This window comes from Corylus avellana, chromosome 2 (genome assembly GCF_965113065.1).
Source record: "Corylus avellana chromosome 2, dhCorAvel1.hap1.2, whole genome shotgun sequence".
In the NCBI taxonomy this organism is placed as follows: domain Eukaryota; kingdom Viridiplantae; phylum Streptophyta; class Magnoliopsida; order Fagales; family Betulaceae; genus Corylus; species Corylus avellana.
This window is the reverse complement of record NC_142491.1, coordinates 2,677,009-2,694,594: the sequence shown is the minus strand read 5'-3', so window position 1 is coordinate 2,694,594 and position 17,586 is coordinate 2,677,009. Positions and strand designations below refer to the sequence as shown.

General features: G+C 32.9%; 1 protein-coding gene across 3 annotated transcripts; it reads left to right on the top strand.

Moving 5' to 3' along the window:
- The first annotated feature begins 2,279 nt into the window (after positions 1 to 2,279).
- Positions 2,280 to 9,326, top strand: LOC132174031 (ubiquitin-like-conjugating enzyme ATG10). 3 transcript variants are annotated; one of them, XM_088513571.1, is made up of 7 exons: positions 2,280 to 2,456; positions 2,534 to 2,718; positions 2,813 to 2,850; positions 2,932 to 3,028; positions 3,202 to 3,295; positions 7,411 to 7,508; positions 9,010 to 9,326. In XM_088513571.1, exons 2-7 carry the CDS (start codon positions 2,560 to 2,562, stop codon positions 9,205 to 9,207), a joined length of 684 nt encoding a protein of 227 aa, XP_088369697.1. In that variant the 5' UTR covers positions 2,280 to 2,456; positions 2,534 to 2,559; the 3' UTR covers positions 9,208 to 9,326. The 3 variants fall into 3 exon arrangements, with proteins under 3 accessions (XP_088369697.1, XP_088369695.1, XP_088369696.1); XM_088513569.1 differs by having other exon boundaries at positions 2,281 to 2,456; positions 3,196 to 3,295; XM_088513570.1 differs by having other exon boundaries at positions 2,281 to 2,456; positions 2,813 to 2,860; positions 2,945 to 3,028; positions 3,196 to 3,295.
- The last annotated feature ends 8,260 nt before the right edge of the window (positions 9,327 to 17,586 follow it).

Below are 17,586 nucleotides of genomic sequence, written 5' to 3'. Positions count from 1 at the left end.
ATGGTTAAATATTTAAATTTACCCTAGAGAGTTTTGGGTTTGATGTAAGTGTCAGGTGTGCATTGATTCAAGGAAAGTGCTTGATCAAATGGTAGACTATAATGTCATGTCTTATGTCTTGACAACAATAATTGTCATAGTATATTTGCAAAATGAAGGGCGTGGTAAGACGTGGGAGCTTCATGACTTTGACATTTTACAATATTCTATGTGTGTGGTCCATTTATAAAGGCACTTGGAACCTATTGGAATGGCCTAGTTTATTTTGTAATTGTGTTTTAGCCATTGGGCATAAGCTATATGGTTTCTGGTCAAAAAATAAAATGTGTTAACCCTTGGATTTTTCAACTCATACTTGTATTTAATGTGTCGATGTGGGGGTTGGCATCAAATGATTCATTTGCAACCTTTTTACGATTTCCACATGAACATCCTCTAACATTTCGAGTTGGCAATTGTATGTACCTCCAAAAACTTTTTAAAAGTGTGCGGTTTAGGTCATTTCCATTTTTTCACCTTACAATTAGCTCACTTGATTTTTCTTTAAAAAAATTTCTGTAATACAACTAGTCACATCGGATAAGGGAATGAGGGGGTAACTATTAAAAATTGGGCCGACAAACCCACACGACCCACAAAGCCTGCATACAAAAGCCCGAAACCGATCTCTTGTCCTAGTCCTATCGTACCAAAGTGGTAGGAGATCCACTCCTATGCCAATAAAGTGTGCTCCAAGGATAATGACCATGCTTAAATCCACTACATGGAATATACTTTTAACTTATGAAATAATGGGTGCTGCAGGGTGCATAAGCCTAAGCCATCATGGGAGGTACTCACACGGAAAAGCTAGAACATGATACGAAGATAGTTACTTCGGAACCACTATAAAAGCGAAGTCCAAGCAAGGTAAAATAGACTTTAGGCTCCTAACTCAAAACTTTTGCTCAAATCAATTCTATTTCATGTCTCAAACATTACTAACTTAAGCATCAGAGTAATCCACTGCCAACACCCTCGACAGGTTTTCCTCTTTTGCAAGTCCAACTTAATCGAGTATTTGGCACAAGAAAATTGTTCTAACAAAAATGATTCACATGGTAGTAGAATTAATTTTCCAATATACATATGGCATTTTTTTCAAAGATCGATGCATCACCAAGTTTTGAAAACTTGATTCTCCTCAAAGTCGCATGTTTCAAAGGAAAATACTCATAAAGAATCAGTACTACCAAGAAAGACTCGAAATAAAAAAGCGTCATTTTTATCATAATTAAGTATCTAAATCATAAATAACTCATGTACAATGCCACGCACGCATACATTAATTCTCAAAGCACGACTAATTAAGTTTACAAGATGTCGAAATCATGGTCTTCTTTTCCATAGAGATAGCAAAATAGAGATATAGGAATAGTAATAACAGCAACCAGTGAATAAAATTGATGCCTTTAACCTCTGCCAAATGAAGTTGCAATTTTATGACACTGAAGCTTCACTGAAAATTCCATTGCTTTTTTACTTATTGCAGTATATAGGAGGAGATGTAGAAGTGTAAGGCCAAGAACATTAATCCAGTCATAAATGTAGATCCAAAACTCGTTCAGTCATGAGACCAATGCCACTCAGATGTCCAAGTCAATATCTTTGAGCTTGAGGGGAGAAATGGAGAGAGATACAGGGAGATCCTCATATGGGGAGAAGTCTAGTGTGTGTTTTGGGCATACCTTGTTATGGAGAGAAATGAGACATTTAAGGAGCTTTTCTTGGGCTCCTCTCGGGCCGTAGTTGGAGTTGGCCTTATTTTCGGTTGTTTTAGGCCTTAGTGGAAGTGGCCTTGTGATAATTACTTAAATGTGCACAATTTTTTTTATTAAATTAAGCATTATCATCTTTATTTTGTACTAATCTTGCCTTTTACAATTGATTTTGCTAATATTGCTTAATTATTGATCTTGAGCTTAAATGATAGATTAATACAAGGAATAGTGTTGCCAAGTTAAGAACAAAAGCATTCTTCCGCAAAGCCTGATTAGTATTAGTCACATTGGTTCCCAGTAATGTCTTAGTGAAGTTGGACTAAGTTGTGGCTCGGCAAGTCTTAAGAGTGCGTCAGTGGTTCCCACTGTCTAGATCCCTCATGAGTAGTGCACAACGGGTAGATTCTATTATAATCACACCTAGGTTAGATAGTTATAGTTGGTCTTTCCGACCTACCCTTTAGCTAAAAAAACAAATAAAAAAAAAAAAAGCCTTCAATGCAGAAAGGTAAAGAAGAAACAAGAGCTGCAGAGAAACAAAACAAGAGTTCACCCCTCGACTGTCTGGGACCCGTTCGACTGTTCTCGCCAACGCCTCGTCCTTGGACCCTTAATCAGTGGAAAAAGTGATTCAAACGAACTGGGTACTTTGCAATTGTTCCACACGGTCCTTTCGCCGATCTGATCGAGTTTGAGGTGATTCTCCCCAAATTAGTGCATACCTATATAATTTCAACTCTGAAAGTGAATATCTTTTTGCTTTTTCCCTTCAGGCTGTAACAGCTGTAAAAGAGCTGTCATGGATATTTTATCATGGGATGGAACCCTCTCATCAGATGATTTTCGTCTTGCTGCTTGTGCTTTTATGGAGAAATGGAAAAGCGTTATGTCAGCTTTCCCTCCGTGGTCATGGGTCCCTTGTCCAAAACAACCTTGGGGTGCTTCAGCTTCTCATGATGTTAGTGTTGTCAACCGTTTTCTTAGTCTCCCTCTGTTACAATCAGTTCGTTTTCAATACTTGATGTTATTTTACTTTTCTCTCTCGCTCTTAGGTGGAAGGATACTTATCATTGGAGAACATAATTCTCAGGTCAATTGAGGTTTGTCCTTGATGTTATAATGAAGCAGTTCTAGCTATTTAATTGGTCGATTGATCTTAGCATTATCATAGTTGCTATGCACAGGAAAAACATGATGAACTAAGTTGCCCTCAGAAAGAAGAGACAAGTTGCTCCGAGAAAGAGGAGCTCATTGATATTGCCACCTTAGTATGTCTTTTAACTGATATCCTTGTCTCTGATTCCTTTGTTTGATATCAATCTTGAAGTGTATTAAAGGACACATAGATATCGCTCATGAAAGTTGCATGTTTTTCTGTTACCTGTTGATTCTTGTCTCTTTTACTACATTGATCAGATCTTGCTCTTATTGCAAGGTCCAGTGCAATTGCAGCAAAGTACCTTACTATGATCTCCATATAATATATAGTGCTTCATACAGAGTTCCAGTGCTATTTTTTCGTGCTTACTACAGTGGTATGTTCATCTCTATCTAATCAGATCATAAACAGAGAGTATATATGTACACACACACACACACACACACATGCATGCATAGATACACACACAACAGTATGATATATTTGCATATATATGTCTATGTATGGATGACGCACACACAAATGACAGTCTGATACAAGAAATGCTTGCATAGTCTTATATATGTTCGACAGAAACCAATTATGTCTTTGATAATGTTAAGTACATAGAGAATTTTTTCCACAAACAAGCACCTTCATAAATTTGGTCATTAGTACCACATAACATGTATGGTAAGTATGTGAGCTTATGTTTGGGCTTTGGTTGGGTCTATTTCGGCCTCTTGTGGGTGCTCCTTGAGCTTAGGGTTTTTCTTGGGTGCTTCTACGCACTTATACCCCCTGTGTATTTGTGTTGCGCCCTTTTGGATTTTTTGATATATACATTTTTACTTATCAAAAAATAAAACATGTATGGTAATAGGATTTTGTTGTGTTTTATTTCTTGTTTTCATTGACATAATGTGCATCCCGTCTTTCAATTTTTCTCTTTTTAAGAAACACAGTATAGTTTGTTTTAACTCGACATACTTCTATAAATGATTGAAATGCATCCACATTAGTTAGATTGGCCAGATTTGTTATTTCAATCAATGAGTTTGCTGGTGGTTATTTGCAAGTTTATTGTGTGTTCACTTTTTGGTTCTCTATTCTTGGTTGATCCATAAGGAGTTTTCAGGGAATGCTTTAAATGCCTCTTCCTTAGATCACTTTTTGATGTCTTCCTTTTGTGATAAGTTATTTTTTTTTATATTTAAAAGAAAAGAAATAATGTGGATACAGAATGATGCAGGACATCATTTAATTAATTGTTTCTAAGATTGTCTTGACAGGAAGGTTGAGTGGCGAAGGTTAGAAAAGAGAAATAGAATCATAGGTGGGATATAAAGAGGGGAAAAAATCATATTTTTGTTTGGGATCAATTATGTGAGAAAAAAGAGATTAGATTTCTAAGAATTGCAGCAGGAAAGAAGGAAAGAACTGCTGAGAACATCAACAAGAAAGAGAATTGAGAAAGAAGATTAGATAGAAAGAGACGAAGGAGGGAAGGGATTCCAAAGTAAAAAATAAAACAACTCAACTTTCAATTTATTGAATCACTGCCAAAAGAGTTCAAGTAACATCCTTTTGTAGCCGAGGTTACTTCTTAAGGAATTACTCACATTTCATTGAAAAATAAGTAGGACAGCTCATTAGATCCGAGGAATTTAATGGACAGCAGCTGCCAGGGAGAAGTAACTGACTTTTTTCACCCATAAGTTCCTTCAAAGCAAAGAACTATCATCATTAGTAACTAGCTCCTATTTGAAGTAATTCTGGGAAACTTTCATTTAAAAAATGAAATACTTTCCTCATAATTACTAGCTAAGTCTTCAACTACCCCATTATGCTAATTTGGGATTCTTCTAGGCAAAAATTTCAAAATAGGCTGCTGGGAAAGAAATATGTAATATCGAACCCACAGTGCTATGTTCTTTTTATCAAATAACCGTGGTTGCCTAGCAAGCACACCATTGGAGGAAAAACATCTTATTGCACTGTATCTATGAATTTGCAAATCAGATAGGCAAGCAAACATCTCTTATGGATATTTAAATTTGTGTTGGTTACCCAAGCAACCTTGTAAGGATTAGCATGTGTTAAGTTTTTAAACCCTGAGCATCCTCTGGCGCAACATTGGTTCAGCTGCTCTTATCAATGACCATAGTACTAGCTGACTCTTGCATCTTACACATGTTTGAAATATGCTATTTTGTTTCCAGTCTTCTTCATCCTTTTAAGTTGATAGTACTTGCCAGAGTGCTTGAGATAGTTGCTAATCATCACTATTAGCTCCATCATCTCCTCTTTCTTCTTCTGGTTCAAAGTTTGCCATCTCTTTTTGTTGTGCTGCACTAGTAAAGTTATGTTGCAGGGAGAAAGAAGCTCCCTTAAGAGCAAGATTTAAGATCAAAATTCTTCAGAAATATGGTCAATTTTGATGTGGGGCCTAATTGACACCCTCCGTAGGCTACATTAGCAAGTATTGACTCTTATTATTTGCGTTAGAAAGTTGTTGGCTTGGTTTATTTGTTTTATTTTATTTTAGGGGCCAAGGATGCTTCTTAGAACATCTTTGGATGCTAGTCAAATTTATGGTTGAACATTTTCAAATCCTGTGAATTGAAAATTCATGCTCCGAATTCTTAGGTGATGATCAGCCTTTTTTTTTTTTCCCCATTTTTCTAATTGTATTTCAAAAAAAAATTCCTGTTATTAATTCTCATGTTGTGCATTTGTCATGATTAAAACTAACTTTGAACCATTGAAATAATGCAACACCTAGCCGTCAGGCAGGAACAAGTTGTGAAATAAGTATGTATGGATGACAAGGATTACTTCAAATTCTCCATCTGCATTTCTAACTATTATGGAATCTTGGAAATCCAAGTTAGAGGGGAAGAAAGAGAGGCATTTTGCTGCCTTCATCCAATTTTATATTTATGTGAGCATGTAAATTGAATTTTGCATGAATTGAAAATTTAAACTTGAAGATGAACTCTTCTCCTTATGTGAATCCTTGCCATGCTGGAAATAAACTTTACATTGTTTTAGTTTTAGTGGACTTTCTTGTTTCTCGATCTTTTGTCTTTTTCTAGTTAGGCGTTTCTTTCTATACTTCATGTGTACTTGGGTTGCACACTTTCGCTCTTAATAAATTTTGATTACTTATATAAAAAAAAAAAAAATGGTTTGACTGGACTTAGAAAACTGAAGGCAATGTTATTCTTTGTAATGCTTGGGGTTTACATGGGGTTCTGGTGTGATTTTTTATTTTTTATTTTTGCATAGTTTCTGGTTTTCTCTTTGAGCCTTGTTTTTTGTTGGTCCTCTGGGTTGGTTTGTATATAAGCTTTAGTTTTGCTAAAGCTTTCTTTGTACAGAGATACGTAGATAATGAAAAGTTACTCATTCATCAAAAAAAAAGGTTTGACTGGACTTGCTTCCATCATTTGATATATTGCATAGAGATTTGAACCACTGAAGGAGGTTATTAATCTACTCAACTCAATTAAACCTTTATCTCAATTAAATGAATATAGGCTATTGAGTGTTTTAATGAATGAAATAAACTGTCATTTTCTTCATGAAGATTCAATCATAATATAACTGGTTTAGTGATGGTTCAGACCCATCTAGTGGAGAATTGTGAGCCTGTCTTTTTTCAAGTTCTCTCTCTCTCTCTCTCTCTCTCTCTCTCTCTCTCTCATTTACACAGGAAATTTATACGATAATCCCCTAATGATTTTTTTTTTTAATTAATCAAAATTTCATTAATAGCGTAAGGCGCCCCCATGTACACAAGTATGCAAGAGAAGCCACCTAGGAAGTAGGGGGCAAAAAGAACAAGAAATTTCTCTAATGAATTACAATACAAAATTCATACAATCAAGCAAATGAAGAAAAGGAGAAGACACATTGCCAACAGCAGACATCTAATCATACAATCCTCTCAAAACTGAAAATTTAAGGAACAACATCCTATGCTCAACACTATTAAAAGTCCAATATTTCCATTCCCATTATGAGAACACTTCTAACTCTCTAGTGATGAAACATTGAAGTGAAAGATGATTAATTGTTTGTCCCAAGTTTACGAGCAAACATAGGATTCTAAACACAATCCTGCCATTATCTGGACAGAAACCTATTCATTTGATTCAGTGCGAGGTAACATATGTCTTTAATTGCTCCTCCTTGGGAGGCATGCTTCTTGAGTGTGTGAGTTGCACAGAGAGAGAGAGAGAGAGAGAGAGAGAGAGAGGCCACCAAAATCTATGTATGTGAATATGTTGGAAGTTGAGGTCTGACTTCTGACTTGCTATCTAACTTTGATCTTGATAGATCTACCATTGTGTGGTTAAAGTATAGCTAAAATATACTACATTTTGATCTAGTCTGATTGTGAAGTTGTTCTATACTGGTTATACGAAATGCAAGCATTTTTAACATCTATATCTACAATGGTGTTAATAAGTTCCAACAAAGCACTGATGTTGTTCAATTATATAGATGGAGAACCTTTAGGGTTTAATGAAATCGAAAAAGACCTTCCTGCTCACTCTGCGAAAGCATTGTTGGATTCAAAATGGATGTTCATAACCCAGGAGGTATGTTTTTTATTTCAATTTTCTCTTAATTTAGTGTTCTTTTTGGGTTTCTGTTATGATTATTATGATCATAAGTGATAGTAATGTATGTGCTTTTTATAATTTGGATTAAGACACAGAACTGCTGTTATATTTTTCTCAATGGATATTATGAAACTTAAATCAAATTGTCCCGCAATCTCTATTAAAGGTTGTGGGGGCACCTGGTGGTACAAGCTTTTACCTTTCCCAAGAATAGAGCATGATCTAACCTATTTATTATTAGAAAATTAGCCTAAGCTTTTTGGTAGATCTCAAGGTGACATTGAATGCCACTTTTGTGCTCACTTTTATATTACATAAAATATGCCATAGGCATATATGACATAGGTCTGTACATTTGCTGCTTTGTGTTTTGCATGGATAAAGGTACTTATGCTGGTTCATTGAGCGGCATAATCTATATGACATATTAATGGTTGACAAGTAATATAGGTTACTCCTACCATACAAATAGGACTATAGGAGTGTATCTTATCAAAAAAAAAAACAAATAGGACTATAGGAGTGTACGGTTCAGTTTGGATAAAGTTTGGGATAAATCTGAAACTGAATCAAATTTGGTTGGTTTCTAAGTGAAACTGGAATCTATTTGATCGTCAAAAAAAGCCAAAGATAAATTAAACCAAAACAAGCTTGGGTTAGATTAGTTTTGATCTTTAGATTTGGGGCCCTACCATTGTCTTCTTTTTTTTTTTTCTTTTTTTTTTTTTTTTCTTACAGTTGTTGGGAGGGGTTTGAGGGTGGTGGCAGTGGCCATGGTTGTGTTAGTCATGACTAGGGCCATGAACATTGGTGGCGAAGTTGTGAAGGTGATGGTGGGGATTTTCTTATATTTGTGGAAGGAAAGAGTTTTGGTCATGATGAGGCAATATATATATGTTGTACATGGATGATTTGTAGCAGTGGACACTCTGCAATGTAGGGATGAGTGCGAGTACATTTTATAAGGTGAAATAACTGTAAATGAATGCCTATGTAATGAAATATATAAGGCTTCTAAAATATGAACTTCAACCTTGAGATTTTTTTGTCCTGGTTATGGTGCTTCTGTTTTACTTAGATTTTGTGCATCTATTCCATAGAATCTCCCATTTCTCAGATCAGATCTCTGATATTCTGAGGAATCAGGACAAGTCTTCTGGTAGTAATCATATTGTACATCAACTTAGTTGTTCGCAGTGAAACCAAACTACTGTCGTATCTTCTTGTAAATATGGTTCTTGCAGTCAAATTATGTTTAATGAATCATTAGACTGAAGCATCTTGTGAAGAACCTTGTATTCATCTTGCATGTGTAGTTTTCTATGCTTAGCTTTTGTATGCAAAGCAGATGTTGAATCATCGCTTGTCAACTTTACATGTGAGAGCTTTATGTTTCATGAAGAATTTACTATTTATACCTTTGGTGTTGACTTAAAGCGGTGAGAAAACTTTGACAACATTGACTTTCTCAATTTAGGAGCATCCATACTTGAACAGGCCATGGTTCAAATTACATCCATGTGGGACAAGTGAGTGGATGAAGCTGCTTTTCCATGTTGATGTTTCTGTGGCTAAAAATGGAGTGACAGTTGAACTCTATCTGCTTTCATGGCTCTCAGTCGTTGGGCAAGTGGTTGGTCTTAGAATTCCTCTTGAAATGCTGAATCAGCAATAATGGCTTGTTGATAACAGTTTCTTTGATAATATCTGCACATGATTTCTTTTTTCTACATTCTACTAAATGAACATGCTGGAAACCCCCTTTATGATGAAATAGAAAAGGTATTAATTTTAGTTTTTTAGTGGATGAAATTGCGGGATCATGAGAGGAGCCAGTTAATGGGTAGGATTTTCTCAAAAAAAGTCCCTAAAAATTGCATGTTATAAAGAAACAAACAAATAAAAGAAATAGGTGTAGTTTGCTAGATCTAAGGCATGAGAACGTGCTTAGTAACGTAGACATGCACCATTTCTTGCACTTGGTGATAGCAAAAGGGACTATTCATGGTGCTCAAAACAAAGGCAAATAGGGGAAGATTAGAAAGCGCACGATAGAGGCAGTTGAATTACTTACATGGGTGGTTACAAGTAAATGTGGGTTTTGAGAAATCAACTGTACCTATTTTATCTGGGCGTGACCATAGTAACACCTGTCCATTAGAAGCTACACAAGAGAAGCTTAAATGGTGAGAACCGTAGGCACTCTCACCCTAGTACATGCTTAACCACTTCGAAAATTCCTTGAGATCGTTGAGCTACCACCATTGATAGCCTTTATCAGTGCCTTTTCTCACAACACAAGATATCATGGTATAAAATTCTACAATTTTTGTTTGGCACAGTTTTTTAAACATTAAAAGTATATTTTTTTACCTTCCCTAACGTAATCTCAAACAAGGTTTAAAGATAAATTTGTATCATCATGATAATTTGAGGCAATCGGTCCACGAAAAGTCGCACCAAGAGTCATTTCATGGTTGATAATTTATTTTGTTTCATTCAATTCGAAGGTGTATATAAAGCCATGTGATAAAAATGTCACATTATCTAAAATTTTTAAATAACGTGACATCATATACACAGTTTAATAAAACAAAATAAACTATTGATTGTGAAATAGCTCATTTCCATTTAAAATGAAATAGAGCGAATCCTTGTCCACTTTCACAACCTTAGCAAGGTTTTAAATAAGAGTACTATTACTAGAAACCACATTTTCATTTCACAATTATCTTACAATACTAACGTGATAGTCCCAATCAACCCTTAAATCAGTTTTTACTTTTTTCAAATCTGCATTGTAAAATAAAAATACAGTTTCTAGCATTTCTCTTTAATAACAAATACATAAAACAAACTCAAGGCAGCCTTTGCTAGAGAAATCAAAATTCTCTACAACCTTCATGATCTTTCCAAGAACCTGGACAACAAATCCAAATCAGTAGAGCATATCTTCTTGGAGATTTATTCAAATTCAATGGCAATTTGTGTTTTATCTCATTTCCAAGCAATCAAAACGGAGCCTTGAGGTACAAGTAATAGAAAAGCCATGATAGTTTGAGGAATAAAAGTGTAATTTATATATATATATATATATATATATATAAGTTACAATTTGAGCTTTTTATAATTACTTATAAATAATCAATGTAAAACTTAACACCCATAACACCTCGGAACATGATTCTCTCATGTTCAAATAAATTGAAAAGTATTCAGTTAGTTATATTTGAAGGGTATTTTTGTCTTTTCACTTTTTGATTTGACAAAAATACCCATCTAATATAATTAACTAGATATTCTCTAGTTCAAATGAACTAGAGAGTATGCTAATTCTAACACCTCTATAATTTATTGAATGTAAACAATTCATTTTTTCAATGTGTGACTAACTTTTCGAGGTGTTACAGTATATATATATATAGTAGACTGCCATACAAATGTTGCACTGAAATTAGTCCTTTTTTTTTTTTTTTACAAGTACTAGTCTAAAGGGCTAACATCATTAAATTGTATGATAGTCATATAATAGTTTAGTAAATAACATTATTCATATAACAATTATTGAAATCAAAATATCTTTTGTCATATTTCTTTATTATATAGGGACTATGGTTTTTATTTTTTTGATCCCAACTTATAGATAAGCACATAAATACATATAGTCTCTGTATATGTGTGCGCATTTATGTGAAGTAAAAACAGATAGAATAAAAATAAAAACAGGCAAGTCTTAGACTCGAGAAAAAATAGACAAGTCGTAAATTTAATTTTATATTAATTTATACATTATAACTATCAAAAGTTATATGTCTATAAAATCATCTTAAAAGAAAACTTGCTTTTCGAATATAAAGATTTTCTTTTTTAATAGAAGGAAAAATTACATTTTACCCCCTCAAAATTGACAGCGTTTTTCAATTTGAACACCAAAGTTTCAATTTTTGCAATCCACCCCCCAAAGTTCCAAATTTTTACAATTTGACCAATTTTATCCAAAACTTCACATATTGCCCATAATTTTTATTTTTTTATTTTTTATAAAAAAATTTAAAAAAAATCTTGGTGGCCGTAGCCACCTCTTTAGTCATCTGGTCATTTTTGCGTCCCCAAATTTGTTTTCGTTTTCATAAAAAAAAAAAAAATAAAAAAAATAAAATCAGGGGCAATATGGGAATTTTGGGATGATATTGGTCGAATTGAAAAAAAAAATTGAAACTTTGATGTTCGAATTGAAAAACGCTGTCAACTTTAGGGGGTAAACTGTAATTTTTCGTTAATAGAAATAAGATGTAATTAATAGAATATAAAGTAAAAATGGGTTTTGAATTTTTTTTTTTTTTTCTTTTAAAGAAAAATAAAGAAAATTGTTTGACAATAATTTTAAAAAGAGGGTAACTTTTTTTTTTTCTTTAAAAAAAATAAAAATAAAAATAAAGAAGAATTGTTTGGCACGTTAAATTGAATGGCAAAATGTTAAATTAAAAAAAGCTGCCATTTTGCAGGTCATGCAGGGAGACTGGGAGTGGACTGCAGAGCAAAAACAAATTAAAAAAAAAATAAAAAAAAAAAAACTTGCAATTTGACACTGCCATTATTGGCTTGTTTGGAAGTGCCAATTACTATTCATAAAATAAATTCAACTATTCTTGCTTTTTACATTACAATAATTAATTTTTATTATCATTTAAATAAAAAAATCAAGATAAAATAAATTTTTTTTACATTTTCATATCAAATATTTTTATCTTTTTTTTCACATCTATTAAATCTTGCTATAGTTTGAGGTCACTAATCAGTACAATCAAATGGGGTTGTTTGCCAATAATAAAAAAAAAAAAACCCACTTGTTATTCATCTCAAATTTAACTCTCAACCTTTCTACTTTTTACATTACATCAATTATCTTTTAAGACTATTTAAATAAAAAAATAACTACAATTTTTTTTTTTTTCACTTTTTATATCAAATATTCTTATTTTCTTGCTATACAAAACAAACAAAGCCCAAATTCCAAACAGCCCTGCAGAGACCCGCTACCTACTCACCAACTTTTTCTGTTTTTGATTTCTTAAAAATTAATTAATATTTTATTATTTAATTTAAGTGAAACACGTCACATCGTATGGCTAATGAATAAACATGAATGGCCAGAATTGGAAGCAGGAGATTTTCCAATTCACTCAATAATGAGAGGGGATCCTAATCCTTTCTCGTATACTTTTCTACTCTTCTTGGTATTTCATTGGTCCACCCTCCTTGTTGCTTTTGTCCTTTTTCTTGTTCTTAGGAGCAACTTTTTTTTTTTTTTGGTTCTTTGTTCTTAGGAGCAACTTGTTTGTTGGTCCGGATTACAAATCATTATTATGGTGGTCCATATCTTTTCCAAACAGCAACCCTCCCATCATGGAGGAGAATGGAGACTAGGGTGAATGCAAGGCCAAAAGAGACACCTTTTATGTGTTGTTATTTGTTTGGGCGAGTGGGCGAGATATTTGAAACTTTCAATTATGTGAGTTGTTACGATCTTCGTGTTTGATTATACCATCGTATGTATATAAGTTTAATCTTAATTGTGGCGGCTTACATGCTGTTATTAAAATAACAGCATGTATGCTGTAGTTTAATCAACGGTTAAGATTGAATCTTAAAGTTAACTTACTTTTAGAAGGATTTAATAGGAGAGAGAAAATGAAGATAAATTTTGAAAAATTCAATCTTGACCGTTGATTAAACTACAGCATACATGCTGTTATTTTAATAACAGCATGTAAGCCAAATCCGTGTGTATATAAGTTTTATGACACTCTCTTTTTGTAAGTCCATTTTTAAGAGTAACTTTTATCAAAGATTTGTATCATCTCATATCAGAGTCAGATACCATATTGTGAGTTCAAGTCACAAAGGAGATGACGTAGGACGAAAGAAGAACAACTGAAAATAGATAAAGAATAACATAAAAAGATAAATAAACTACGATGATCAAAAGCTCACCGATCAACAATGAAATTTTAGTCGAGTCTCACTACCAATAAAAAAAGAACAATTATGTTTTCAATAAAACATATTTTTTCTTTAATCATAATGTAATCTCCATAAGAGTACAAAGAGTATTTAAATAAACACAGTAAAATAAACTTTAACCCTAAATTGACTGATTTTTGGGCTAAGCTCATTATTAAATAACAAAAATCCTAATTTAACAGACTTTAGGCTAAACCCATAACAATAGCTCTTAAATGCTAAAAAAAAAAGGGCCCTACTATCATGTCCATCCTTAAAACACCCACTTTACAACATCTAATTATCATCTGACACATTATCAATTTAAAAAAATACAAAAAATGAAAATGAGAACAACCACACCAGAAAAAAAAAAAAAAAAAAAGTAGCTGGCGAGGCATTGCTGGAATCCAGGCCGCCGAAACATCGCTAGAGACCCGCTGGGTCGCTGGGTCGCCGGTTTGACCCAGTGACTCAGCGTGGGTCATGGGCAGATCCATTCTAGGTCAGGCCGGCAACCCAACCGTGGGTTTACAGACCCACAGCGGGTCTGTGGCGGTGCTTCGACGGCTTGGATCCCGGCGATGTCATGACCCTCTGGATGCTTCAAAATCTGTTTCTAATGCTCCAAAATTTGTTTATAATGCTTTAAAACCCGTTTTTAATGCCTCAAAACTCTTTTTGTATTCAAAACTAAAACCTAGATGTAGAAGGTTAACCCTTTATGAATTTTATCACCTAAAAATATTGTGTATTTTGGTCCAAATTATTTTTGTATACTTTTTATGTTTTTGATTATATGTTGGTTATTAATTAGGGGCTGTAAAAATGGGGTATCGGGATGTTCCTGATAAAAAGTTTTTCCTAACAAAAAAAAATAAAAAAATAAAAAAACTTAAAAGAAGTTAAGTTAATATTATTAAATAAGTAAAATAAATATACGTGAAGAATAGAAAATCTAATTTTATCTTCGTGGAAGCCAGCTGGAGGTACCCAAGAGCTGAATTAGCTTCCTCCCTAAATAACTTGTTATGGTTATCAAAGCTTTGACGTGTTCAAAGAATAACCGACGTCAATTTGGTTCAGTCGGTTCTCAAATATATATATATATATAGTCCACTTGAACCAGATTTTTTTTTTTGGAAAAAAATACAAAGTTAGTCTATACAGTTTACCTGATTTATAATTAACTTCCAATGGTATCAAAATGAATTCAGAGGTCCTTAAGATATGTCAAAAAAATAATTTACTATTTTTAGAGTCAAATTTTATCAATTGAATTAACAAAATTTTTAGTGTGACATTGACTTAAATAAAATATGTGTTACAATTTTATTGGCTCTAACATATTACACTATCAAAAATGAATTTTTTGGCATATTTCCTTAACATCTGAGTATTTTTTTTTTTTTTTTTCTAATAATCTGAGTTCATTTTAATACCATATAAAGCTAACTGATTTTACAATTTCTTCTTTTAAGCACATGCAATGTTGACCAAAAGCACATGTGAATTGTTATAGTTAATGTGCTATATATATATATATATAATATATATATAGTCCACTTGAATTGTTATAGTAACAAACATTTTACTTTGATGCATTAAAAGTTAGAAGAGAGATTAACGGCTCTTTTTATGTGTTTGAGAGAGAATACCTAGAAGTTAAAAGAAGAGAGGAGTTAATCGCGGCCCTAATAACTCTATTAAGTATGTTAAAAAAGAGAAATGTTATTTGTTATTCTACTGTTCTCTTGGTTTCATGTTAATGTTATTATTTTAAAAGGCCAAAAAAAAAAAAAAACCTTATTTTTCTCATTAGGTTTTTAGAAAATAAACATCCACATAAGACTAAGACAACATTGAGCATTTCCCTTAATATATATATATATATATATATATATATATATATATATATATATATCACTTAATTATTTATTTATTTTTTGATATGTCCACACTAAAAAATGGGGAGGGGTAATTCGAACTAATAACCTCTACTTTATAAGACGTGATTTACGTCCGATTGAGCTACCATTTTTGGACTATACCTCTCACTTATTAGGGTTAAATACTAAATTAGTCCCTGAGGTTTCACAATTTTATTTTTTTCCCCCTGAGATTTCATTTTTATCACAAGAGGTCCCTGTGGTTTTGATAATAGACCAAGTTAGTCCTCTGTCAGTTGACTTAACAGAATTCCACGAGGATCAATCACATGTTGACACGTGGCACCCACTTAATTTTTTTTTTTTAAATTAAAAAAGAAAAGAAAAAAAATCGGGGGTGGCCGAGCCACCCCCTGGGCACCAAGGGGGTGGCCGAAACCACCCCCAATGGTGGTTGGGGGTGGTTTCGGCCACCCCCTAGGCTCCATGGGGGCCACCCCCAACCACCATTGGGGGTGAGCCACCCCCAAATGGCCAAGGGGGTGGTTCGGCCACTCCCGATTTCTTTTTTTTTTTTTTTTTATTGATCTACGTGAAATTCTGTTAAGTCAATTAACGGAAGACTAATTTAGTCTATTATTAAAACTACAAGGACCTCTTGTGATAAAAATAAAACCTAAAAAAAAAAAAAAAAAATTGAAAAACTCTAGAGGATCTTGAGTATTTAACTCTGTATAATTAGAATGACATTTAACAATTTATTAGATTATTTCTTAAGAGTTTTGACAGCTGTAATTTGAGGATTTATTTTATAATCTTTAAAATATGAAAAGCAGAAGCTTTTGGCGCCTCTCGAGTCTCGAGGGAGCTGAGTCCCATCATGTGACTATGTGAGGACTACTTTTAAATGATTGCCGTCTGGCAACCCTATTTTTTTTTTTTTTTTAATTTTTATCATTTGAGAAAAAAGTAAACGTGTTTCACGTAAAAATAAATAAATGTGTTTGGGTAAAAATGTCATTTCCTACCATTTCAGCCTTAATTTTTATGAGAAGCATAATTTTTTTTCTTAGAAGCTAGCTTTTTCATGATCACATCAATGAAGCCATTTTATCCACGTGCGAACTTATCTTTTCAAGAAATCTGGAAGCAATTATAAGAGTATTTACGATAGAGGAGTTAAATGTTATTTTTATAAAATGATTAATCAGATTTATAAAAAACCTCTCATATTGGATTACAGCACTCATAATAGAAGGTTAAATGGTACTTTTATCTAAAATGACTAATAAGATTTGTAAAAAACCCTCCACATTCAATTAGCCAAAAAATAAAAGAAGATATTTTATTGGATTAGAAAAAAAAAAAAATACTACATGTAGCGGCATTATTTACGAGAGTCATTTTATTTCTCTATGCACTTCTTTCTTTTCCCAAAATTGAAAACTTTTTAAAAATTTTTTTTTCTCTCTTAAAAATATTATTTTAAAAAATGTAGAAAGTTTAACACATAATTTATTTGAGCTTGTATTAAAAAGATAGTAATTAAAATAGAAAAAAAAAATATTTTGAATAATTAAAATAGTTACTATTGTCAAAAATGCTCTGAACATTTGTTTCAAATCTGCAAATTAGTAGGTATTCTGTTTTGTGTAGGAAGTGGTAATGGTATTAAGATAATTGGTTTTTTACCGAATTGATAAACTTAATACAAAATTATAAGGTTATAATTTAATATAAACATGTTTGATCATGACACATCAACCGAGAGTTAAATAACATATCTAAAAGGAATAAAAATTAAAAACTAATTTTTAATATTAAGTCATCTTATTATTCCTCTTGATCCAATCATGCACGTGACACAGTATTAATATAAAATCAAATCAATAAAACGTCATTTCTACGGTTACCTGTTTGATTTGCCTTTCTCTTTCTTGTTCATTGGACAGCGTAGTAGACCGCCAGTTTTTTTTTTTTTTTTTGTAATTTTATAAATGTAATAATACACCAAACAAGCCTTTTTAGTTGTCCTTCTCTTTCTTTCTTGTTCCTCCGCCATTTATGAACATGAACGTCAATGTCGGCATTAATAACATTTTTTGTCGTGTTTCTCTTTATTGATGCCCATTGCTCTGTCTCATGACGCATGCCATGATGCC

Coding starts and splice junctions, on each gene's coding strand:
- LOC132174031 (XM_088513569.1), top strand. CDS start 2,560: ATGGATATTTTATCATGGGATGGAACCCTCTCATCAGATGATTTTCGT. Junction 2,851..2,931: donor TTGGAGAACATAATTCTCAG/GTCAATTGAGGT, acceptor GCATTATCATAG/TTGCTATGCACAGGAAAAAC. Junction 3,296..7,410: donor TTTTCGTGCTTACTACAGTG/GTATGTTCATCT, acceptor TCAATTATATAG/ATGGAGAACCTTTAGGGTTT.